Source organism: Bidens hawaiensis, unplaced genomic scaffold (assembly GCF_021521415.1).
Source record: "Bidens hawaiensis isolate Kalapana, Puna unplaced genomic scaffold, B.hawaiensis_p1.1 tig00022011_1, whole genome shotgun sequence".
In the NCBI taxonomy this organism is placed as follows: Eukaryota; Viridiplantae; Streptophyta; class Magnoliopsida; order Asterales; family Asteraceae; genus Bidens; species Bidens hawaiensis.
In genome coordinates, this window is record NW_027493415.1 from 65,236 (window position 1) to 90,584 (window position 25,349).

Consider the following 25,349-nt stretch of genomic DNA (forward strand, 5'->3'; position numbering starts at 1 on the left):
AGAACATGTTGTGGGCTGCCTTCAGTCTCAAGTCTTTAAATGCAACCACTTAACTTAGTATCATTCCTTTTAAGTATTTTTTTTTTTTTGGTACACATCATATATATCGTCTCATTTGTGCACTTAAAATTCAATTTGAGCAGTTCATGTACATTGTGAAATAACCTGCTCCATTGTAGGCACTTAAAATTGGGTTTAAATCAGTTGAAAATCTTATTCTTCTGGCATTCTTGAAATAAATCTATTAGACTTCAATTGTTTTTTTTTAGTTGTATTATTGAATCTTGGGATACATGACTATCGTAATTGGGTACTAAAGTTGTGTTTGATGGTCTTTTGAGTATCAAAGGGCGTGTTTGGATGAGCTTTTGAAACTTGCTTATTTGCTTTTTGAAAAGCTCTGTTTTGAAGCTTTGAAGAAGCTTTGCCAAATAACTTTTACTTTCAAAAAGCAAATAAGCAAATTTTAAAAACTCACCCAAACACCCCTCTTAGACGTACAAATCTATGAGAGAGAATGTAATGGAGGAGATATTCGGATAAAGAGGATGAAAGAATGGATGATGATAGTAATATGCCAATTTTGCAATAATAATTTACTATCATTGTTAATTTTAATCTATATTACAAAACTTTCTTCTTTTGGTTCTAAAATAATAGTGTTATATTTTTACAAATTCAGCATAACACACTTGAAGATGTGTTATTTGATCGAAGTCATACAGGTGACAATATTGACCTGTGTAGTTATGACTCCAGTTTTTGTTTGTCTCTACTGAGTTAATCATTGAACAATCATTCGTTCTGGTAATTAAATTTTTGTTTGGTAAGTTTGTAGTAGGTTAAATATTACTACCACTTATGTAATCAACTTTTTGTTTATTTTTTTTTTATTTTCTTTATCAAATCTCTTCTATATGTATGTTAAAAAGTTTCATTTGCTTCAAAATTCCACTTTGTTATTTTCCAGATATTGCTATTTTAGCTACGGTGGCTAATATCATGGTGAACCTGTATTTATCTAATGTTGTTTTGAAAATATGATTCATTTCATTGTCGAAATCGAAGGCATTGTTACACCTATGAAGAATAATCCATAAGATGCTGCAAAGGTAGTTTTTTCTTGATACTGGATGCTATAACTAATTCTTTAATTAGTAATTTGTTTCCTAATTATTGATGTGTGTATATGGTTGGGGGTTTCTGATCAAATTAGCAGATGGTATTTCATAGGTGACATTAAAATTAGCAATGTTAAGTATGGAAAAGGGTGACCATCTAATTATGGTGTGCTTTTGCGTGGTTACTGGATACCAGACAGAGTAATGAGAATGTTTGAGGGCATTCACAACTTGATTTGAGGGTATGCACACTCTTCTTTTCTGTATAGATTACATGAAGGCCATCCATGTAATAAATGATTATTTCCTAAATAAGAATAGATATATGTAGCATATGATTCTTTTTTGTTTACATAATTGGATGGTGGTAATAATGTTATGGTTGGATGAACTTTATTTGTTCTTTGATATGATGTCATGAGTTCTTAAGAGTGTTTTTTTTTTATTTTCAATTCAAAATTAAATACATATGAGGTTCGAGCTTTTGATGTTGTGACTAGTTAAAGTCAAACAGGAGTTATGTCATGTTGTCATTGTAAGTTGGGATGATTAATTAGATTGGTACCTAATAGAATATTTATATATAGTTGATTATTCTTGTAATTATTAGTTGATTATTATTGCCATTTATACGGGATACTTTGTATTATTTATACCCATGGGAATTGTTAATGAAAAGAGGAGGATGATTTATTCTAATATGGTATCAAGAGTCTAACCCTAATCTCCCCACCCCTTCCCTGCCGCCCCCTCCTTCTGCCGCAGTCTCATCTGCCGAAACCACCATGGCCGAGAAACTCCACCCTGCCATTACTGTCAACAACATCCGACACGCCATTCCAGTCCTCCTTGAATCCGAATCCAGTCAATATGGACTGTGGGCAGAGCTCTTCCAAAATCACTGCCATGCTTATCAGGTAAGTGATCACCTTTCTCCTCGTATCACAACCGCAACATCCTCCTCATCGGATGCTGCAAAAGATACAACTCAGCAATCCCTGGATGATCAATGGTCTCGTCTAGATGCCATTGTCAAACAATGGATCTATGGGACTATCTCTAATGATCTTCTTAATACTATTGTCAAACCCAAGATGTCGGCCTATGATGCTTGGTCGGCTCTTGAAGGCCTTTTCCAAGACAACAAGAACACTCGAGCTACATACCTTCTTCAGAAATTTGCAACCACTCGGCTTGATGGTTTTCCCAACATGTCTGCTTATTGTCAAGCCATCAAATCCATCGCCGATCAACTTGCCAACGTAGGTGCTCCCCTTGATAATAAACTCCTAGTCTTACACCTACTTGCTGGCCTCACCGATGCATATGAAGGCATCTCAACCATCCTACAACACAAAGACCCCATCCCATCCTTTCATGAAGACCGCTCCCAACTTTGTATGATCGAAAGTCAAAAAGCCGAGAAAGCCCAGTATGCAGCCACCATAGCCGGTCAGGCCTTACACACTACCACCTCTAAAACCACAAACCAACCCACCCCCCCCTCGGCCGCCCAACCTGACCCGAATCCACCTTCAGCCCGCGGTCGCGGACGCACCCGGGGCCGTGGTCGCGGTAGATACTCCTGGTCGCGGGGCAATCCCAACCTTGGGCGTGGACAACCATACGGTCATTGGACCTCACCCACAACCTACACTTGGACCATGCCGACCCCCCACCCCACCTCCTCCTCCCCACCACCTTGGCTCCCTTGGTCTCCTCCACCACCCCCATGCCCGTACCCCACTGTCCCCCCACCACAGAACACCTCCCACAGCCAAGGGATCCTCGGCCCACGACCTCACCAAGGCCACCAAGCAACCTATACTCCCACTGACATTCAACAGGCACTTTACACCATGTCTCTCAACCCACCGGACTATCAGCATGGCGTCATGGACACCGGTGCAACCATCAGCATGGACCCCAACTCAGGTAACTTTCGTACCATTCTTAATAATCGTGTGAATGAAAATATTATTGTTGGTAATGGCACCTCCATTCCGGTATATGGACATGGACCACAAACCTTCCCAAAACCCTACCCACCATTTGTCTTAAACCGTGTCCTCTATGCACCCAACCTTATTAGAAAACTCATCTCTGTTCGTCAATTCACTAGAGATAATTCTGTTTATGTGGAATTTGATCCCTTTGGTTTTCTTGTGAAGGACTTCAAGACCCGGAAACCTATAATCCGGTGCGACAGCAGCGGTGATCTCTACACCTTCTCCAAGGATGCCCACTGTTTCTCCACCTCCACCACTGCTGCTCAGTCCTCCAGTCTATGGCATCAACGCCTTGGTCACCCTGGCCCGGCTCTTCTACAGTCTTTGAAGAATTCTAATTTCATTGTCTTTTCAAATTTTAATAAAGCTGTTTGTGAACCTTGTGTGTTTGGCAAGAGTACTAGACTCCTCTTTCATTTGTCTAATAATAATACATTGCAACCATTTGATATTGTGCATAGTGATGTTTGGACCTCACCGGTCATAAGCTCCGCCGGGCACCGCTATTATGTGTTATTTTTAGATGATTATACAAATTACTTGTGGACATATCCAATCTCAAACAAATCACACGTTTTTACCGTATTTGAAATTTTCACCAACCTTGTTCGCACCCAATTCAACCACACCATTAAAACTTTTCAATGTGATAACGGTAAAGAATATGTTAACACGTCATTCAAACACTTATTTGATAAACATGGTATCCTCTACCGTCTATCATGCCCATATACTTCGCCACAAAATGGCAAGGCGGAACGCAAAATCCGCTCCATTAATAACATCCTCCGCACCTTACTTGCCCAATCTTCCTTACCCACAAACTTCTGGCATCATGCCCTTGAAACTTCCACCCACCTCATCAACATAACCCCCTCTAAAACCCATCACTTCCGCACACCTACCCAACTGCTTTACTCCCAAATACCGACATACGACCACTTACGCGTATTCGGTTGCCTTTGCTACCCACTTAAACCCTCCACCACCATTAACAAGCTCGAACCGCGGTCCTACCCATGCGTTTTTCTTGGCTATCCTCCTTCCCACCGCGGTTATAAATGTTACAACCTACAAACCCATCACATTACTATTTCCCGCCATGTCCTCTTTGACGAATCCACTTTTCCCTTTGCCAACCTTATTCAAACCTCTCCACAAAAATCATACCAGTTTCTCACTGATCCTCCTTCCTCGTTCCTATGGGACTCATATTCCTTTCCTCATAACCCCACCTCCTCACCCTCTTCACCCCCTCATACACCAGTTCGATCTCCTTCCCCGCCCTCACCGTCGGCCCAACCCACTACCTCCCATTCCCCACCCTCCACCCGACCTATACTCACCTACTCCAGGCGCCGCCTGGCCCCACCCCCGGCACCCGCCACTCAACCCGCATCCCACACTACCCCATCATCCCCCCCACCTATGCAGCCAACCACCACACGCACAATGCGTACACGGGCTATGGATGGCATCATTAAACCCAAACAACCGTTCACCTTTCACTCCACAAACATCATCCCTGTACCCAAAAAACCCATCCCTAGCCTTGTCCATACCGGAATGGCACACTGCCATGACCAATGAGTTTCACGCCCTTATTAATAATGATACTTGGGACTTGGTGCCACGTGAACCACATATGAACATTATTAGAAGCATGTGGTTACTTAAACACAAATTCAGGTCTGATGGTACCCTTGAACGGTATAAAGCCCGATTAGTTTGTGACGGTCGATCTCAACAGGTGGGTATTGATTGTGGCGAAACCTTTAGTCCGGTGGTTAAACCTGCTACTATTCGCACCGTCCTAACCATTGCTCTATCAAAATCTTGGCCGGTTCATCAACTCGACGTCACCAATGCCTTCCTTCACGGCCATCTCCATGAAACTGTGTACATGCACCAGCCCATGGGTTTTCGGGATAAGCAGTTCCCGGATCATGTTTGTCGATTGAAAAAGTCTTTATATGGTTTAAAACAAGCACCTCGAGCCTGGTATCAACGGTTCACAGACTATGTTCTTACCTTGGGATTCACTCAAAGTGGCTGCGATGCGTCCTTGTTCATCCTGCATCAAAATGGTGACACTGCATATCTTCTCCTTTATGTTGATGATATTCTCTTGGTTACTTCTTCTACCTCTCTCCGCCAGCATCTTATGCAGTATCTCTCCACTGAATTCGCCATGAAGGATCTCGGTGACTTAAGTTTTTTTCTCGGGATTTCGGTCACCCGACGCCAAGACACCATGTTTCTATCTCAACAAACCTATGCGACTGAAATTATTGAACGTGCCGGCATGTCGTCTTGTAAGCCAGCTGTCACTCCGGTCGACACGAACTCCAAACTCAGTGCAACCTCGGGTACCGCCTTTGACAACCCAACACTCTACCGGAGCTTGGCTGGGGCGCTACAATATCTCACCTTCACACGGCCCGACATTTGTTATGCTGTACAGCAAGTGTGCATGCATATGCACGCGCCCAAAACTGATCACTGGAATGCTCTAAAGCGCATTATTCGATATGTCCAAGGCACAGTCTCATACGGCCTCACCTTAACTTCTCACCGTGATCCCACGCTTCTTGCTTACACCGATGCCGACTGGGCTGGTTGTCCAGACACTCGTCGATCCACAAGTGGTTACTGTGTGTACTTAGGCGACAACATCATTTCCTGGTCTTCCAAGAGGCAGCCTACCATCTCTCGTTCTAGTGCCGAGGCTAAATATAGAGGGGTTGCAAACGTAGTTGCTGAAATCTGTTGGCTTCGCAATCTACTTCTGGAACTTCATCGTCCACTGTCTAAAGCCACCATCGTTTACTGTGACAATGTGAGTGCAATCTATCTCTCCGGTAACCCGGTTCAACACCAGCGCACTAAACACATTGAACTTGACATCCACTTTGTCCGTGAACAAGTCCAGCGTGGTCAAGTTCGAATTCTCCACGTTCCGTCTCGTTATCAAGTTGCTGACATTTTCACAAAAGGGTTACCGCGCATTCTGTTTGAAGACTTCAGATCCAGTCTCAGCATCCGGTCGCCTCCCGCTTCGACTGCGGGGGTGTAATAGAATATTTATATATAGTTGATTATTCTTGTAATTATTAGTTGATTATTATTGCCATTTATACGGGATACTTTGTATTATTTATACCCATGGGAATTGTTAATGAAAAGAGGAGGATGATTTATTCTAATAGTACCAACATATAAAGGTGCATAAATTAGGTGTTTTTATGGTCAACAAAGTCAAGAACCAGATCGGATAGGAACTGAATCTGGGTATAGTCAGGTTTTGACGGGCTCGGTTTTGGTTTATTGTCTGGTAGAGGTGGAACTGGTCGACTAGGTCCTTATACGCTAAAAATAATTATGCGGTTAGCAATAAAGTTGATGTTTGTTCAAGAATGTTTTAGTGTCAGTTTGCTACATTCTCTTTATCAGCGACCTTTGATCTGTTTTGGTTGATTCAGTAATACAAGTAGATATTATATTGGGAGGTAACATTGACGACTTTGATATCTACACACAAAAAAACTTCACCTTAAGTTACAAAGAAGACTATTCCCACTTGCCATATGTTTTGCATTGACCATAAACAAGAGTTAAGGATAATAATTACCAAGAGTTGGTTTGTTTGACAGTTTGCACGAGGTCAATTGCTCGCTTACATATTTATTTGATTTTTAAAATTTTATATATTATATTTATTAATATGTTTTAAAATAATTTTCTCAACTTGTGTATCACAGAGGCATATAAACTAGTAACTACATATTTCAAAAATTAAAACAAAATATAAATAGTGGAAGCTAAATGGTTGGCTCCAAGTTCTAACCTCGGGCCAAACTATTGAACCCGCAAACTGCCAAAGCTGAACCTAAACAAACTATTTGGATCTTAAACTTGCTGACTTGCAACGGTTTGGGTGATTCAGTCGGTTTCATGGTTTACAAAAATCCCTTCTGCAACAAAGTGAAAACCGGATTTGATTTGGTTAACAAAGTCAAAACCAGGTTGAGCCCAAAATGCTTCGCATTTAAACCAGTTTGGAATGGAAATAATTCTAAGGATAGAAACCTGATCGGATTGGAACTAGATCACATGAAACCGGTATCTTTTTTCTTTGTGTGTTGTCCTGGCGATGACCATAAACACCCCATGATTCACCAGACGGTCAAATCAGTTGACCTTGTTTCAAACAAAATTCTTTTTGACGATGCAAATTAATTGATTCTAGTTTATCAGTATTGCCTAGGGGTGTAAGCCAAGCAAAGCCAAATATGATCACAACCTTGCTTGTTCAAAGTTCTACTTCGATAGCTCAAGCTTGGCTTTTTTTTAACGCAACAACTCTTACGTTGGTTGATGAGAATTTAACACCAATGAAAGATTGTGTTTGACCACATTCGGATGCCATTACTAGAGAGCGTTTCTAAGTTTTGAGAGATTAGAGTGTCTTGAGTATGAGATTAAATTAACACGTACAATACTTAATACACAAACAAATGAGGGCAAGAGGGTTGCTTAGGCAAATAAACAACATTTAGAGATCAGAAAACATATAGTTTTTCAAACTGGATCGAGAAAGGTTTTAATGGATCCCAAACTGGTATAAATAGGTAGATAATATCCAAAACCATAATTGTTAGAAAAATATGTTTTATGTGTTGTCCCCTTATGACAATAAACACGTCCAAGAATCACTAGGCGGTCAAATCAGTTGACGCGTTTCAAACAAAAAAGAAAAATTGACGCTTTAAATTGATTGATAGCAGTTTATCAGTACTGTGTAGAGGTATAAGAGAACAAATGTCAACTATGAGCTCATGTTGGCTTATTCTGAATTATATTTCTGTTGCTTGAGCGTGACTTGTTTCAAGCGGTGTTTCTAAAGCTAGACCTCGAGTTTGGCTTCAGAGCTCTATTACTAAAGATTAAGCTTGGTAATTAATATACTTTCAATCTCAGTTTAGGCTCAACTTATTTAATGAACTGATTTCGTTGTGTTGCCATCTTTTATAGATGTTTTATTTTTTAATGCAAAATTTATAAACAAGCATGCCGGTTAGAAAAAAGCTAACCCACATCATAAAAGTTACATCAAAAGAAGAGGGTTTTTAAGCCTGTCCAGGTTAAGCTTATTATACTGCTTCAACTGACTATTCATAGGAAAGAATAATCAGGGCCGTCTCTAAGAGCACGATGGTCATCGTGGGCCTTGCACGAACTATAAAAATGGGCCTCGAAATTTATTAAAAGAAATTAAAAACTCATACAATATATGAAATATATTCAAAGAAATTAAAAACGTATGAGCCTCAAACCTCGATGGACCTTGCACGATTGCCTAGCCCGCATATGCTCTAAGACGGCCTTGAGAATAATGAGCAATCGAATTAAAAATTAGTTACGTCTTCAGCTCATTAGTATGAAAATAGTTTCATTTCGAGTCTTCCAAATTATCCGTCAGAATGTGAATATAATACTTTCCAGTTTCCACTGCTTGTTTTTTCTTTTTTTAGGAAAATTAAATGTCTTTTATCAAGGAAAGAAATATCGTATTTGAACTATAAAAAAAAGGCCTTAAATGTTTTGTTTTAGGATAGAAAAATGCATTTAAGAAAAAGAAAAGAAGATAATGGTTGTTAGGTACCATCTCTAATTCTCTATCCATGACCATCGCATTCACATGGCATGTCAGCATATGTTCATGCATAACATTAAACCCATGTTGCTAGTGTAAGTAACTTTTGTGATTGATGGATGCATCGACCCACTCTAAATTGATACCCCACATCTTCAAATTAAATGAAAAAGTGTCCCATCCAAATAATCATGTAATGTCTTCTAACTTTTTATTAAAAATTTCTGTTAATTTCAACCTCATAGAAATTGTATATACTTATATAAGCTCCAACAAGAGATGACTTGAACATGTTAAACCCATAATACTTTATTTATGTAATCAATTTGTAAATATTTGATATTAATTATTATAGTATGTAATAGGTGACTGAACAACTTTGTTGATGTGGGATAGTTTCATAAATAAGACTTAACATTTATACTATTTCTCAAAATATTATTAAAGTATTTGAAAGGAAAATTCTTTATCTTTTCTCTTTGGTTAGTACGATATGACTGACCTATTTAAACTGCGTCATCCTATTTGACTCCAAAAACAACAAGCGATGCCAACAATAACGTCACACTTCCACCACCGCTACCTCTACAACTAAAAGCTTAATGGGTTGTTTAGCAATCTTGTACTAAATCATTAAGAGACATAACCGATTAAGAGGTAGCATCTGAATCATTCGGCATGACTCTAAAACTTACTCATTAAAAGGCTCCATTAACCATTAACATGTGTCTTTTAAGTGGACCAAACACACTCTATATGATCGGTTCAGAAGTAGCCTTTCTAATGTCTCTTAATGGACTCGTAACTTTGTTCATAATGCGCTAACATAACCCGCAAACCAAATCAAACTAACTTCAATTCGGCTTAGAAGAGGATGTGCAGGGATAGCCTCATCCTTTTTTATATTTGTTTCAATCGGACCATTTCTTAATACCGCTTCTCTAATTATTGTTGAATTGTGTATGCATTGATTTTCATTACTGCTTAATAAATACCTTGTAGCTATTACATTGCTTTTCTTATTCACATTTTTTTTTCTAAACAAAGAGTTACTACGGTCTCAATATAGCTGATCATACTCTGTTGTGGCTAAAACGATATTTTATTATTTACATCTCTAACAGGTATTCTTTGAATTAATATCTAATAAGATAAGCTGGAAACTCTTTATAGATTATGTTGATGTTATTGTGTTATCTTACACCAAATATATATATATAAGACTAAAAATAGATAGATATGCAGCTTTGACGTTGAAATAAGAGCAGCCAAAAGGGCTTATTTTTACTACAATAACTTTGTTTTGGTAGTTATAACAATTATCGTCGTATGAACGAAAATAAATTTATATATAATAACCAATTTTACTAGTCACACAGGAAACTTCACGGACATCCCTGGTCCTAATCAAGTAACAACCATGACTCTCAAACTAACGTCTGAACCCCTTGAACTCTGAGTAACTTGAAAGAAGAAATCATGTTTATAAGTGACGATAAGCTGATTGGACTTACTAAGTTTTCAAGGATTAATTTCAAGTAATTAAAAACAATGTCTGATGCCACCATAAGTCCATAACTATAACGTATCGTAGTTTGATATGAGACAAACCGAACTTTGATGTGTTTGTCTGTAGGGTTTCTACTTCCTTAAATGAAATTTGGTGGTTCTTTTATATTGTCGTCTTCACCATCTTTCAAATGGTCACGACAACTCGGCACCTTTATGAAGAGTCACACTTTTGGTCCCTTATGTTCTATTAATTATGTTATAGGACACTCATCTTAATACATTTTTAAAGATTGCTTTAATATAACATTGATTTTAAGTCAACAGTACACAGTTGAATGCAAATTCAATTCCGACAATAATTATACAAACTATTATTTCTTTTATTGGCAAAGACAAAACTTTTAAAATACCAATAAGTTTGGAAGTCTTGAGTTCAAGTTCTTCCGATGACAAAAATTTGCCGTCCAAAAAAAATACAAACAAATATTCCTCTTTATTATTTAATAGTATTTTTTTATAGTGAGATAGTAGGGGGTTCCAATGTTCCAGGTTGGGCCAAAAATTTTTCTCCATAACTCAATAATGGTATCTTGAGGATGAAACGGAGATGAACGAGTAGGTCAGTGGTCCGTTAGTAATCCAAATGACCGTTTATAAAAAAAAAGGTAGACATAATTGAAAAATTAGAATCCAATGTTATGTATACATATAATTGATTAATTTAATATAATACGTGAAATTAAATGAATTGATTAAAAACGACAAAATAAAAAAAAAATAGTACAACGACTTTTAAAAAGGCCCGCACGCCTATCAACTTCATCATTAACCAAATAGCAATATTATTATGGGCGAATGGTTGTAATCAAAAGCAATAAACAATTCGTTTGACGCTAAACTTTTGCCTTTTGTTTTTAAAGAAAGTGTATAAATATGAAGTGTATTCTCAACAAAATTGTTAACGCGTTCAAGGAAAATTAATTATATATGGTTGAAATGCATAACACGCGCAGTTTTATGTGTTATATATGATACTCGTTTTTGTATAGAGAGACGTCCATCACCGAGCATTTTTTAAATTGACATCCGTAATAAAAATCTTATGGCATGTGTACACCTATAATGGACCAATCTTAAGCTATATGAAAAGGTAGCTAAATAAACTTATTTTTTACATGTATAGAAAGTTCGGTCACTTATTATTTTTAAATCTTAAATCATTCACAAATTATCGAGTTGATTTAACTTAAGCAATCTATTTAGCCGGAATATGAACTCTTTAAAGTACATACAATTCTAAACAAAAAAGAAAGGTAATAACATTCAAAAGATAGCATTTTTAATATGGTAAATACAAAATAATAAAGCAAGAAAATATTAAATTTAATTAATAAGTTACGTGGCAGAAACTCACGCATAACCAATGCTTTAAAAACCGATTTTTAACTCATACCAGATTTGGTTAAAAAAAGGTACAGCCGGTTGAGCCGAAGGTTTAATCGGGTTAAATAGTTTTTTACCAAATTATTCCATATAATACAGCTTCAATTTAATAAATATCCCAAAAGTATATTAATAAAACATCACACATGAACCAAACATTATGCACGAACAATGATCAAGTCAAATAAGAAGTTTGTACTTTATATACAAAATTAATCAATTACACAAGATGTAAAGAAATCAACCTTGGATTTGCATGATACAAAATTGCTTGTTTAACGAATCATCGTTTACTGTGTTCATTCGTTTCTGCTTTATCTGGTAGGTTAAAAGTCACTTTTACAAAATATGGGCTGAAAAAACTTATCAGAAATCTCTTGGATTTAAAACGGTGTTTTTAAAAAAACCGACGGTAAGATGTTATAGCAGACCGCCCAAAAATATCGGGCTCTAAATATCACTTGTCTTACCGAAATCCGGTATAACCGATTCAATCGGCTGATACGTACATTTTTTAAAACATTGCATATAACTGCATAGGTTTTTTCATAATAAATATCATATTTTTGAAGTAATTAATATCAAATAAGTCATTTATGTTCTAATTTTTTTTCACTTACAACTTGTATCTCGTGAGCTCGAAACATATTCTTTAAACAAACATAGATTTCAGTATCAAAATTGCTCGATTTTACCAATAACAACATACTCCTAAAATAGTAAAAAATTCAAAAATTTGATAATAAACACCAAAATAATAATTTAAAGTCTCCCAGCAACAGTTACCCTACAAAGTTAAATAACATTGATCTCAGACACAAGTCAGAAAAGTGTTTCATCTCTCACACACACCGACATCCGTGTATATACACACATATACATACACACACAACTTAACAACATTATTATAATATATAATATTATATTTTATTGCATGAGTCCATAGATATCCCTTACCAGTTACCTCTCTCATATCCTGTTTTGCTGTTGGGTTTCATTTATTTATTCTCTGAGCTCATCACATACAGAGGTAACTCTTTCTTTCTCATAGATCCATTATATATGTTCAAGTTCATGTTAAAGATCTGATGCCGAAATATGAGTTCTTGAAATAAAATAAGTGGAAGTAATAATGGTGTTCAAGTTAATGTTAATTTCCAGCTAACTTGGAGAGCAATTTATTTGTTATTTTGTGTTGTTTCATCTTTATTGATAAGTGTTAAGAAACACAGAGCCATTGATTGGGTGATTGAACAACATTTGCTACCCTTTTTCTTTATTTTATCATCAAAAAAGTAAAAAAAAAAAGAAAAAGAAAAATGTGTGTTACTATAGTCTTTCTCTCTCTTTTGCTCACTGGTCATAATAATAATAATTGGACCAAAAGTTTGCATTGTCGGCAGTAGCCAATATTTGCATTCAGTTTTTGACTCCCTCTCTTGTTTTTTTATTTATTTTTGTTTATTTTGTTATATTTTGACTTTGATTTATGCTCTTTAAATCATCTAGATCTGTGACTTCAGTAAGCTGTTTTTGAACTTAGTTTGTGCTAAAAAAAATAAAGAAAAAAGTTTTATTTTTTTTATTTAATTTACTTTAGTCTTGAAGAAGTTATGCAAATTGAATTATTGCTAATTTGTTGAATAGATTGTGGAATAATTTGTGAGGTGAAGAAATGAAGTTTAAAGATGATAAACCTGGGAGGCAGCCCGAAAAAAGTTCAAGAGTGGTGCCAATAGGAGTAATGTTTGTGGTGCTATGCGGGCTTTCGTTTTATCTCGGTGGGATATTTTGTTCTGAGAAGAACAAAATACCGACCGAGCAGGTTTCCAAAGCAGTTGGTTCTGTTACAGAACCAACTACTTCTGGGGTGATTCGGGTGGAGTCGGTTACTTTTCCTGAATGTAGTCCTGATTTACAGGACTACACGCCTTGCACGGATCCTAAGGTGGATGTTTGTTTGGTTTGGTTGTTTATGATTGTTTTGTGATTTGCGGGTTTGTTGACTTTCGGTTAATTTGATTGTTGTTATAGAGATGGATGAAGTATGGGCGGTACAGGCTTACGTTTATGGAGCGTCATTGCCCACCCTTGTTTGATAGGAAGGAATGTTTGATACCTCCACCTGATGGATACAAGGAGCCTATCAGATGGCCAAAGAGCAAAGATGAATGTTGGTACAGGTAAAGTTCACATCTTTTGTATATTATGCCAATCTTGGATCTTGATTAGAGATGGCAGGATGGCGGGTTGGACAGGTTATGTAACGGGTTAAACGGTTGTTTTTTAGGTATGGGGCAGACGGGTCAAGTCGGGTGGACAGCAACGCATTATATTTTTGTATAAATACTTAATGCGTTACTTAGGGGTGTACACAAAACTGAAATAATCGCCCAATAAAAAACCAACGGTCTGGTGTTATGTTTTTCTAAAAAGCTGATTTTTCGGTTCAGTTTCGGCTTTACTATTAACAAAAAACTGAAAAAACCGAATCAAACTTAAACTGGAAATATCCGACTTTAAGTCATTTATAAGAAATTAATAATGGTGTAAACCAAAAATTTTTAAGTCCAAATGTGTAATAATCAATTAAATATCAACTAGCAGTAAAAACTTAATCCCAAAGATTTAAGCCTAAATTCATCTTTTGGGCCTTTTTTGGGCCCAAATTTATCGAGCCCAAATGGTAAAACTGAAAGTGAACCGAACCCATTGTAAATTCTGAAAAACCAAAGACGAACTGTTTTCAAAAACCCCTAAACCAAATTTTTGGTTTTGGCCCAAACCGACCTATGCACACTCCTAGCGTACTTATTATTAAATTAACACCTTTTTACAATAATAATCCAAATCTTTGACTGTCTAGGAATGTCCCATATGACTGGATCAACAAACAGAAGTCAAACCAGCATTGGCTAAGAAAAGAAGGCGAGAAATTCTACTTCCCGGGTGGCGGTACAATGTTCCCTAATGGTGTTAGTGCTTATGTGGACTTAATGCAAAATCTAATTCCGGGTATGAAAGATGGAACCGTTCGCACCGCCATCGATACTGGATGTGGGGTAAGTAATTTCTCAATTTACATCTTATGAATCTTAACCAAAGTGGTTAAGTTTTAGTAATGTAAAGGTTAAAAGGTTAAATCTTGAAATGTTATAGGTTGCTAGCTGGGGAGGTGACTTGCTTGACCGTGGCATCCTAACCGTTTCTCTCGCCCCTAGAGATAACCATGAGGCTCAAGTACAGTTTGCTTTAGAACGGGGGATTCCCGCCATTCTTGGAATCATATCTACACAACGTCTTCCGTTCCCGTCAAATTCATTCGATATGGCTCATTGCTCAAGATGCCTTATCCCATGGACCGAATTTGGTATTTTTCTTAAGTCTCTGAAACTAGTTATGCCGTCATAGAGGTGGCAAAATGGACGGGTTGGGTTACCATCAAACGGGTCAGGGTCAAAATGTGTCATTTTTGAGTGGGTTAAACGGGTCGGGTCAGATTGGCCCGGAGACAGTTTTTAATCTTTATAAGTAATATGTCAAGAAAAACTATATTGTAACAATATAATCTATTTTTTGAATAGACAGAGTTGTATGCTTTGAAAGTACATTTGCAACGACTTCCGACCCGTTTGACCCGAACCTAACTTTAGCATGAATTGTTCATGACAATCTTAATTGGTTTTTTTTATGTATATTTCAGGTGGAATTTACCTTCTAGAAGTACACCGAATTTTACGGCCCGGGGGCTTTTGGGTTCTGTCGGGCCCGCCCGTAAACTACAAGAGACGCTGGAGGGGTTGGAACACAACAATGGAGGATCAAAAATCAGATTATGAAAAGTTAAAAAAGCTTTTGACTTCAATGTGCTTTAAATTATATGACCAGAAAGATGACATAGCAGTTTGGCAGAAAACATCAGATAACAACTGTTACAAACAGCTTGATGTACCAGATACCTACCCACCAAAATGCGATGACGGGACCGAGCCAGATTCTGCGTGGTACACCCCGTTGAGACCGTGTGTGGTCGTTCCTAACTCAAAGCACAAGAAACTGAGCTTGCAATCAGTCGCAAAATGGCCCGAGAGGTTACGCGATGCCCCAGACCGGATTGGTGATATTAAAGGTAGCAGTGCGGGTGACTTTAATCGAGATGATAACAAGTGGAAAAATCGAGTGGCACATTACAAGACGTTACTTTCGGTTCTTGGAACCGATAAGATACGAAATGTGATGGATATGAATACCCGTTATGGCGGTTTTGCTGCTAATTTGATTAATGATCCACTTTGGGTTATGAATGTTGTCTCGTCTTACGCTCCAAATACGCTTCCGGTGGTATATGATAGGGGCTTAATTGGAACTTACCATGATTGGTAAGAAACACACATAATATCCTTATATTGTGTTGTTTCTTAACAAGCATTAACGTGTTTTGTTTCGTGTTAGGTGTGAGGCGTTTTCGACTTATCCTAGAACATATGATCTGCTTCATGTTGACAGCCTCTTTACATTGGAAGGCCATAGGTAAAGTTGACTTTCTTTAAGTCAAACATGTTAGTCAAATATCTTGAAACTGACAATTTTTGTTATTTGGATTTGATTTATGTGTAGGTGTGAGATGAAATATGTGTTGTTGGAGATGGATCGGATCTTGAGACCAAACGGATACGCGTTGATTAGGGAATCGAGCTATTTTGCGGATGCGGTTGCTACTATTGCTAAAGGGTTGAGATGGGATTGTCATGTTGAAGATACTGAAGATGGTAATAATAAGGAAAAGATTTTGGTTTGCCAGAAAAAGCTTTGGTATTCACAGCAAAGCTCATAGCAAGAACAAAGATGAGAAAAAGCTGTCATTTTTTTCAAGAAGCCAGCAGATACCTGAAGAATCATTAAGTTGGTATTTCATAAATCTACATGTATCATCAAATTTTCAAAAAAAAAAAAAAAAGAAAAGTAATGATTAGTTACTCATAATCTAAATTAATGTAGTGTAGTGACGGACTAATGCCTGTGTTGTAGAAGAAATATCTGTTCTTTTTAATTTTGTTTGTGACAAGAGCCAGATATCCTCTGTTTTTTCATGTTCTTGATTGTTCAATCTGGTTAAATATGAGCGAATGCATCCTTGTGTGAAGCATCCGACTTCTAATAATGAAATCTTGCATGGTTTCGACGACAAACATTTACATGTTATAAAAGAAACATAATCATAATGATGATGTTAAAGATCACTTAAGAGCACCAATGATCTATAAATACATCATATTTTGTCATTTTCTTCATTAATAGAGAAATTAGTCACTATTAGCAATTGAGCAAAGCATATAGTGCCCTGTTTCTCCTAACCCTGAGAGCCAATACGTGTTGTTCGTTCTATGGTTAGAATCGCGTTTGATTTTTCTGAAAGGTTCTAATAGAAAAGCCAAGTCAACGGTATCCCAAGGCTGGTCAAATTCTAGAGCTCCAATGCAATATGGTTTTGCTGACTTAAATCATCTTGCAGTAAGTCCTCTGGATCATAATCTGAATCATATAACTCAACTGATTTCCCCTTTCTAAAGGCGAGCCTCTTTTGAAACTTTTTACTGATATCAGCCATGGCTTCTTCGCCTTTTAGCATTCTGTAAACCTGCAGCATAAATATATAAAAAAAAATCACTTATCTTGAATGACTGCACCAATAGATTTATTTTTTCTTTTTATGTTTATTTTTCCAAAAAGAAACAGAAATTACCTGGCTCATTTTAGGGCGTTCAGTTGGAATGTGATTTATGCATAAAGAAGCAGCTGAGACGATGCAATTCAGTTGTTCCAAGTCACAAGAACCAGAAAGTTGCGGGTCCAGAAGTTCTTCATAGCTTTTTGAAGTGATTAAAGGTTTAGCCTGCAAGTATTAAATCATAAACTTCTTTTTCGGTCATCAAATTTTTACATACTTTAGCCAAAATCGAAAAAACTTACCCACATTACCAAACTTTTTTGTGATTCATCTAAAGCAGGACGCCCGGTAATAATCTCCAACAGCAGCACCCCATAAGCATACACATCAGTTTTCTCATCAATCAAACCATTCATAAAAATCTCGGGGGCAAGGTAGCTATGATATGAAAAACAAAAAATAACAGCCAGTCAAATAAAAGTATAAACATGATTAAATTTATTCAAATACATACCCAAATGTCCCTTCAAATTGAGATACAGTGAGGTTCAACCATTGATCCGGAAGCCATTTTGCCAACCCAAAATCAGAAATCTACAGGTTAACAAAACAAACGGTTATTATAAACAAGTAGCAGATACCATAGTCTAAACACATGCTTAATTTATATAATAATATATGATTACCTTAGGTTCAAAATCTTCTGAAAGCAAAATATTAGCTGCCTTGATATCCCTATGAATGATTCTCCTTTGACAAGCTTCATGAAGATAAGAAAGACCAGAAGCAGTGCCTATGGCAATATTATATCTTGTTCCCCAATCTAACTTTGCTTTCTTACCTTAAACAAATAAACAATATGAACAAACAAGGTTTATAAAACATGAAATATTATCATTTATCATTCTTCAATGACTAACCACTAAGAAGGGATGCTAAGCTTCCATGTTGAGACAAAGGAAGAACAAGATGCATGCCGCCTTCAACGCCATAGCCAATAACATGAGAGATATTTGGATGTTTGACATGAACAAGAATTCCCAATTCAGATAAAAAATCTGAAGTCATTTCTTCAGGTGTACCCCTGATTAGTCGTTTAACCGCTATAAGTTGTCCATCATGCAAATGGCCCTTGTAAACTTCAGAATACCCTCCCTCTCCAATTAAGTTTTCTTCACACCATCATAAAAGTTATATATGATTATTAACAAGCCATTAACAAATGTAAGTATGTAACTCTCTCTTAAGACTTCAAAGTTCTAACATATTTTAGAATATACAAACCACGGCTAAAGTTGTCGGTTGCATGTTTGAGATCTGCAAGTGAGAAATTTGTCCATGATGCTTCGAAACAATACAACTCGGCATCTAGATCATGAGGCAGTGTTGGTATGGTTTCAGTTATTTTTCTGCTCCTTCGCCTAGTAAACCTTTTGATGGAATGAAGGGTAGGATGGAATCCATGTAAGGTTGAGGTAGACCCCCTTTTAATTTTTCTTAAAAACCCGTTCCATTGATGCGGACTTTCTGAAGGGGGATCAGAATCTATCTCTCTTGATTTGCAAGATGGTGAACATGTGTTTTCGGGCGAAGCGGATCTAGCAATAGCTTTAGGTGAAGATGGTTCAGGATTGGTTTCATCCTCATCATGATGGTCTTCTTCTTTATCTAATGACCCAAGTTCTACCATAATGATAAAAAGTTTGCATATGTAAGTACCAAACTACCAACGAATAATTAGAACAACATATCACGAGACAAAATAATGAGAAAATGACCGAAATGTCCATTTGACCGGTCAATGTTGGCAAAATGTCCATTTGACCAACCAATTCCCATTATGTCCACCCTAAAAGTACCCAAACACTTTTTAATCACTACTCAACAGTACTTTTAACCAACCAGATTTTGCCATTTGTCCAAAACATCTCGGCAGAAGCCAAAAAAATCTCGTTAGAAGCCAAAAGAATCTCCATAGACGCCTAAATAATCCCTCGGCACCGATGATTTTTTTAAAAACAAACTAGCGACCCAAAGGTTTTATGACGCGTGGTAGTACATGGCTGGTTAAAAATCTTGTCGAGTAATAATTAAAAAGTGATCGGGTCGACAAGTTTTAGGGTGGACATTTTGGGAATTGATTGATCAAATGCGCATTTTGTCGGTCAAATGGACATTTTAGTCATTATCCCCAAAATAATTATAGAGAAGAATGCGGCGAAAGGGAGGGTTTGAACCTTGAGCAGAAATGGGAACAGACGAATCGGAGAAGATAATTCTCTGATTCCCGACTGCAAACACAACACTTTTCTTTGTTTCTTCTTCCTCTTCGTCTTCAGACATCTTTTTGCCACAGGTTTCTAAAGATTAACATGAACAATAATAATAATAATAATAATTAGGAATTTAGGATATGAAGAACTGGAAATGATTTAAAATGCAAACAAGAATAATCCAAGCCCTGATTCATCTAAATTTGAAGATATTATCCAAATCAAAATGATACAGTATTGAAAATGCGCATCATGACAACCACAATTACCTTGAGGAATTAGAAGGTTTGAAGACGATGATGGAGATTCAAAAATAAAAATTTAGAACCAGAATCATCGTGTTTGTGATCAAGACAGAAAAGACAAAAGAGCGGTTAACATGGATTTCTATCGTCGTCTTCTTCTATTTTTTTTATATCCCCGATTTTCATGCAATATACAATTTTGGTTCATATTTAGTTGACAACCGGTTTTAATCCAAACCTGTTCGGATCTAATCTGGTTTTGAATGGAACTAGACTGAGCGGTTGGTTGGGATTGTAATAGAAATAATATCACTTATGTATTTAAATGATTTCATAGGATCTCATAATTAATATGTTGAGATATTCTCTCTTAATATATTGTGATACTTGTAAATATATATGTAATGAGAAAGGGGGACGACATTTAGTGATTATCAGATTGGATTGAAACTAGACCATATGAAACCGTTTTTTTTTTTTTCAATTTTGGAAATAAAAACAAATCAATACATTCTTAATCATTGTCATTGACGTTGTTGTTTGGAGTTTAGTTGTTGTCAATATTGTTTCGTGGTTTTGCTTTGTAAGTGAGTACTTGCATGGTGAGTGGCAGCAACAGCCGGTCATTTCTAGCATTTTGTGAAACTCTATAGGCCAAACCCATTGTAAGGCTATGCGTAGTGGGGCGCATTCCCCACCCAAGCCCCCAAAGCATCAAGAACACCACCCGACGGGGTATTTGGATGTGGGGGGCGCTTCCCACAAAGCGCTGGAATGGGGAGAAGCTGATTGGTTGCTTTATTTGTTTTTTTAATATAAAAATAATAATAAAATAATAATGATGTAATGATGTGAAAGGGGCTCCATCCACTGCATCACTTTGTTGTAAAACACCCCTGTGGTGACATGGAGCCACATGGCGCAAAACGCTCCCATAGGGGCTCCATCCACTACACATGGTCTAATGCATATATAGGTTACATTTATGACAAGGATAATGAGTTGGTGGAGAGAGGACGGGGAGAGAAAGTAGAAAAAGATTTGGCTAAGTGCATGCTTTTGTGATGTTGTTAGATAGAATGATAGAAGAAAGGAAGAGAGAGAATGCGTGTAGATGATGATGTGGTATGTATTTATATATTATGCATCGGAGATGGTTGAATATCTTTTTTACAACCATTAAATATCTTTATATAAAATAATATGGGTTCATGGTAAGCAGCATTGAAATGAATAGGATGAGATTTGAAAGAGAAAGGTTAAGAAGAGTTGTAGATGTAATTATAAATATGGTAACTTTTTTCTTTATAATAAGGGGGTGAATTCATAACAGGTTTATTATACACAAGTACATTCGAAATACCTATGGTAAACTTATACAATTCAATGAACAAAATAAAATAAAATAGAAAGACAATGTATTGTGAACTCGTACAATTCAATAGATAAGAAAATTACCGACAACCACTAACGGACCTTTTCGGTGTGACGTTCGTGGCTTGCTCGCCTTGCCAGATCAAGGTGAAGTATGTAGACCCCCATTGGTGTATATCACATAGGATATTTGTCATACGATTATACATTTATAACGTCGATTCTAGATGTTAAATACTAAAATGCTTCACTTACTTAAACTTCAAATCACGTAATACAAAAAAAAAAAAAAAAAAAAAAAAAACCATGTTTATGAATTCCATATATGTCTAAAATTATCTATCTAGAAAAAAAAAAGAAAAACTCAATTCCATTCGAGTGTTAGAACTCGATTTTATTTCAATTTTTAACCTATTCGTCCTACCTAAGGGGACGTAGAGTGGTCCCGAGATTTGCACTTCCCCAGTGATATCACAAATGCCACTCCATGTGCTCTTTCTAATTTGTATCCAACAAGAAAAGTTGATTGCTTTAGTTTAAAGCGTAAAATATTATTATTGGTTAGTTACAAGGTCAGGGGCTACAACGGTAATTAGTATAAAAACAGAGGACCAAATTAGCACCATAAAAACAGAGGCCCATGCACCAACAACATAGTAATAATAATAATAATAATAATTCAGATGAGACGACACGAGAAAATGGTGGAAGATTAGATTGAATTGAATTGACGAAGGCGAATCAAATCGAACACTTAATCGGTAATCACGCTAATTTTCCGTACAAATTACTGGTAATCTAATCGCGATTGATTGATTGATTAGTTGGATTTGAAATTTGTGGCGTAATGATGTGTTTATGTGAGCTGATCAGTATTAGCGTGCAATGAATAATCTGGTGAACTTGTGTTTTGGCGGACAAGGAACCACTATCATGGGCGGAAGATTATTGCAAATCGATGCAACCGCAATCACCTTCGTATGTAAGCACATGAATTCTATTCACAATTTAATAATGTGTTCGTTTACGTGTTTAATTCGCCTTTTTTTGCATCTAGTTCCCTTATTAGAGCACCGTTCGTTTGTTTAGTAAATGAACGAACACGAACAGAGGTAGTGTTCAATAATGTGTTTCTTCATTATAGGTTTTAATACTTTTTTATGAGTTTTCTAATTTTATTTTGTAGATTTAATTATTAACTATAAAACATAAATATGTATGAGTATTATGAATATTATAGAAAAATGTCAGATTAACGTATGAATATGAATGCTATAAAAAATGTTAGATTAACATTTGAATATGAATGTTATGAAAAATGTTAACACAAACTTGGTAGCCGGAGTAAGCCGTTGAAACTGATCATTCTCGGTTAGCCAAATCAAACAAAACCTTTTTTGTGTTCGTTCGTTTGCATTCATGAACCATTCACAAACAAGTTCATTTCCTTAACAAACAAACAGAACAAGAAATTTCGATCGGTTAGCTGTTCATGAACCATTCGTTTGTCCGATAAAAGGTAAACGGACGAACTTAAACAAGGCGTTGTTCGGTTCGGTTCGTTTACAGTTCCTCAGGGCCAACGAATACGCATTAGAGTTAGGTTAGTTTGCATATATTAAGTAGAATTGGTAAGGGATTTAGGATTCTGATATCTGAGGCATAAAAATCTTAGGAAATTGTATATTCTGTTAATTATTTATTGAAGCAGCCGACTACAACGCCTTTGGTAGTTCTAATATGCGCACAGTTGCTGCTTATTGTATCCTATTTTTAAAATTGGTTTAATCTTCTATCATATATATTTTGGCTCTAATGCCATAAACAAAACTTGACTCATAGAGTGTAGCATGTTATGGAGAAATTTGCAACCATACAGACTATAGAGTGACCAGGCTAACAACCCGAGGACAGAAATCATAACTCAAGAACTTAACAGGTTTCTCATTCTCTTTGCAGGTGAAGTGAAGAAACAAAGTACATCTTCTGTTCACCTCTTCAATATTTATGATCAATATGTTGCTTATAAGGTGCCTCCTGCTTCATTCATCCATCTGTCATATTAACTTTTTTTCATCAATGCAAAGCTTTTTAGCTATAATTTGGTCACATGTACAACATTTTTCATCAAGCAGGTGAAGACCACATCACCAAAGAGATTCTGTGTAAGACCGAATTCAGGCATCATTAGCCCAAAGTCAGCATGCGACTTCACAGGTATATGTAAACGACTTAACTCTACATCGAAATGTTTTTGTAACTATTTTCATCGTTACGCACTGCACGCCTATACCGTTAATCCTTCTTTTTATATTCTTTGATCTTTCTTGAATGTACTTGTGCTGCAGTTACTATGCAAGGTCTAAGGTCACCTCCATCTGAGGTGGACTGCAAGGATAAATTCCTGATACAGAGCACAGTTGTTGATGCCGGGACAAAAGAAGAAGAAGTAACGCTTGAATTGGTAAGCATTTTGGTTTTCAGTTAAAAGTTTTATTATTGATGCTCATTGTTGCCCCCCTGGCACTGGCAGTTCGCTAAAGGGAGTGGTAAGTATATTGAAGAGAAGAAGCTTAGGGTTGTTCTTGTTGGCAAGGAAGATTCTCCATCAGAGGAACATAAGAACAAAGTGTTGGAGAAAGAACCATCTAATGAATCTTCAGCTAAAGAAGAGAACGTGGTGGCCCACAAAGCGTTGGATAATGAATCTTCCGTTAAAAAAGAGGATGTGGTGAAACACGAAGTGTTGGAGAAAGAATCATCTAATGAATCTTCGGTTAAAAAAGAGGATGTGGTGCAACACGAAGTGTTGGAGAAAGAATCATCTAATGAATCTTCGGTTAAAAAAGAGGATGTGGTGCAACACGAAGTGTTGGAGAAAGAACCATCTAATGAATCTTCAGTTAAAAAGGAGGATGTGGTGAAACACAAAGTGTTGGAGAAAGAACCTTCCAATGAATCTTCAACTAAAGAAGAGAATGTGGTGGAAAACAAAGTTTTGGAGAAAGAACCATCTAAAGAAGAGAATGTGGTGAAAAAAGACGAGAATACCCTCCCATCGCCTGCAGTGAGTGATACATTTCTGCTCTTTACTGGACATTCGCTTTGATAATCTTGATGGGAATATGTTTTTCTGTAATGTGAACATTGTTTTCCTTGCAGAAAACTGATAACAACAGGGAAGTCAAAGGTGGTTTGACCACAGAGGACCCGAAGGCATCTGGTGATCATGATGGGAATGAAGGGACTCTTTTAGAAAATTCAAAACCGGACCCTGTAAAAGTTGTGAAAGAGGATCCAGAAAGGAAGTTGAGGTTGTTTAATCTACTCAAGGAGTTAAAATTAAAGGAAGCTGCACTAGAAAATCAACTGAAAGAGGTTAGATTCTCTCTACATATCCTGTCGTTTACCGGGGCTATTTTAGTCATTTGACCCACGGTCCAAAAAATGTACAAAATCATGTGCTAAGTAAGTTGTTTAGTACTGCATTTAATGATAATCTATTCTGATTATAAATATTTTTGCAGGCTAAATCCACAATATCTAGCTTAACCTGTCAGAACAGCTTTATAATTGAAGCAAAAGAGACACTTAAGCTAGAATTGGTGAGTGCATTGTATCCCTTGTCTTAGATCCTTGTTTTAAAACTATATATAATTTTATATTTATGTTTACTTTTTAGATTGTTTACTTATTTGCAGGCTAGGAGAAGCAAGAAAGGTTACCCCTTTGTATTTGTTTGCATCGTGTTAATCATCGGTTTGATAAGCGGATACATCTCAGATCCTTGAAAACTTCACAAATTTCTTCATTGTCCCAGTAATCCGATTTTCATATTTCATTCATACTTCATAGTAAATGTATATATTGCTATGACGATTTGTTCCTCTAGATATTCGGGATGATGTTGAAGACTTGAAGCACGTTATCCTTTTATGAGAATACATTTCATTAAACTAATTTTATTACTTTGCCCGTTTAAAGCATTAAAGATAAAACATAACATGAATCAACTCGTACATAACATGAAGACTAGGGTCACAAAAGT

General features: G+C 36.6%; 4 protein-coding genes across 4 annotated transcripts; 3 read left to right on the forward strand and 1 right to left on the reverse strand.

Annotated features, from left to right (window-relative positions):
• Positions 1-1,906: 1,906 nt before the first annotated feature.
• Positions 1,907-6,206, forward strand: LOC143564519 (uncharacterized). Its single transcript, XM_077051772.1, has 2 exons — positions 1,907-3,642; positions 4,820-6,206. The coding sequence occupies exons 1-2, from the start codon at positions 1,907-1,909 to the stop codon at positions 6,204-6,206; spliced, it is 3,123 nt and encodes a 1,040-aa protein (XP_076907887.1).
• Positions 6,207-13,337: 7,131 nt separating this feature from the next.
• On the forward strand, positions 13,338-16,657 carry LOC143564511 (putative methyltransferase PMT21). Its single transcript, XM_077051766.1, has 7 exons — positions 13,338-13,689; positions 13,776-13,924; positions 14,608-14,803; positions 14,901-15,111; positions 15,445-16,120; positions 16,194-16,271; positions 16,359-16,657. The coding sequence occupies exons 1-7, from the start codon at positions 13,417-13,419 to the stop codon at positions 16,573-16,575; spliced, it is 1,800 nt and encodes a 599-aa protein (XP_076907881.1). The 5' UTR covers positions 13,338-13,416; the 3' UTR covers positions 16,576-16,657.
• Positions 16,658-16,994: 337 nt separating this feature from the next.
• On the reverse strand, positions 16,995-19,752 carry LOC143564520 (receptor-like cytosolic serine/threonine-protein kinase RBK2). Its single transcript, XM_077051773.1, has 8 exons — positions 19,647-19,752; positions 18,694-19,092; positions 18,330-18,581; positions 18,096-18,250; positions 17,924-18,003; positions 17,712-17,847; positions 17,485-17,634; positions 16,995-17,379 (listed from the first exon to the last, which is right to left on the reverse strand). The coding sequence occupies exons 1-8, from the start codon at positions 19,750-19,752 to the stop codon at positions 17,206-17,208; spliced, it is 1,452 nt and encodes a 483-aa protein (XP_076907888.1). The 3' UTR covers positions 16,995-17,205.
• Positions 19,753-22,234: 2,482 nt separating this feature from the next.
• On the forward strand, positions 22,235-25,092 carry LOC143564497 (uncharacterized). The gene is made up of 8 exons (XM_077051756.1): positions 22,235-22,283; positions 23,261-23,331; positions 23,437-23,518; positions 23,650-23,765; positions 23,835-24,368; positions 24,464-24,679; positions 24,829-24,906; positions 25,003-25,092. Exons 1-8 carry the CDS (start codon positions 22,235-22,237, stop codon positions 25,090-25,092), a joined length of 1,236 nt encoding a protein of 411 aa, XP_076907871.1.
• The last annotated feature ends 257 nt before the right edge of the window (positions 25,093-25,349 follow it).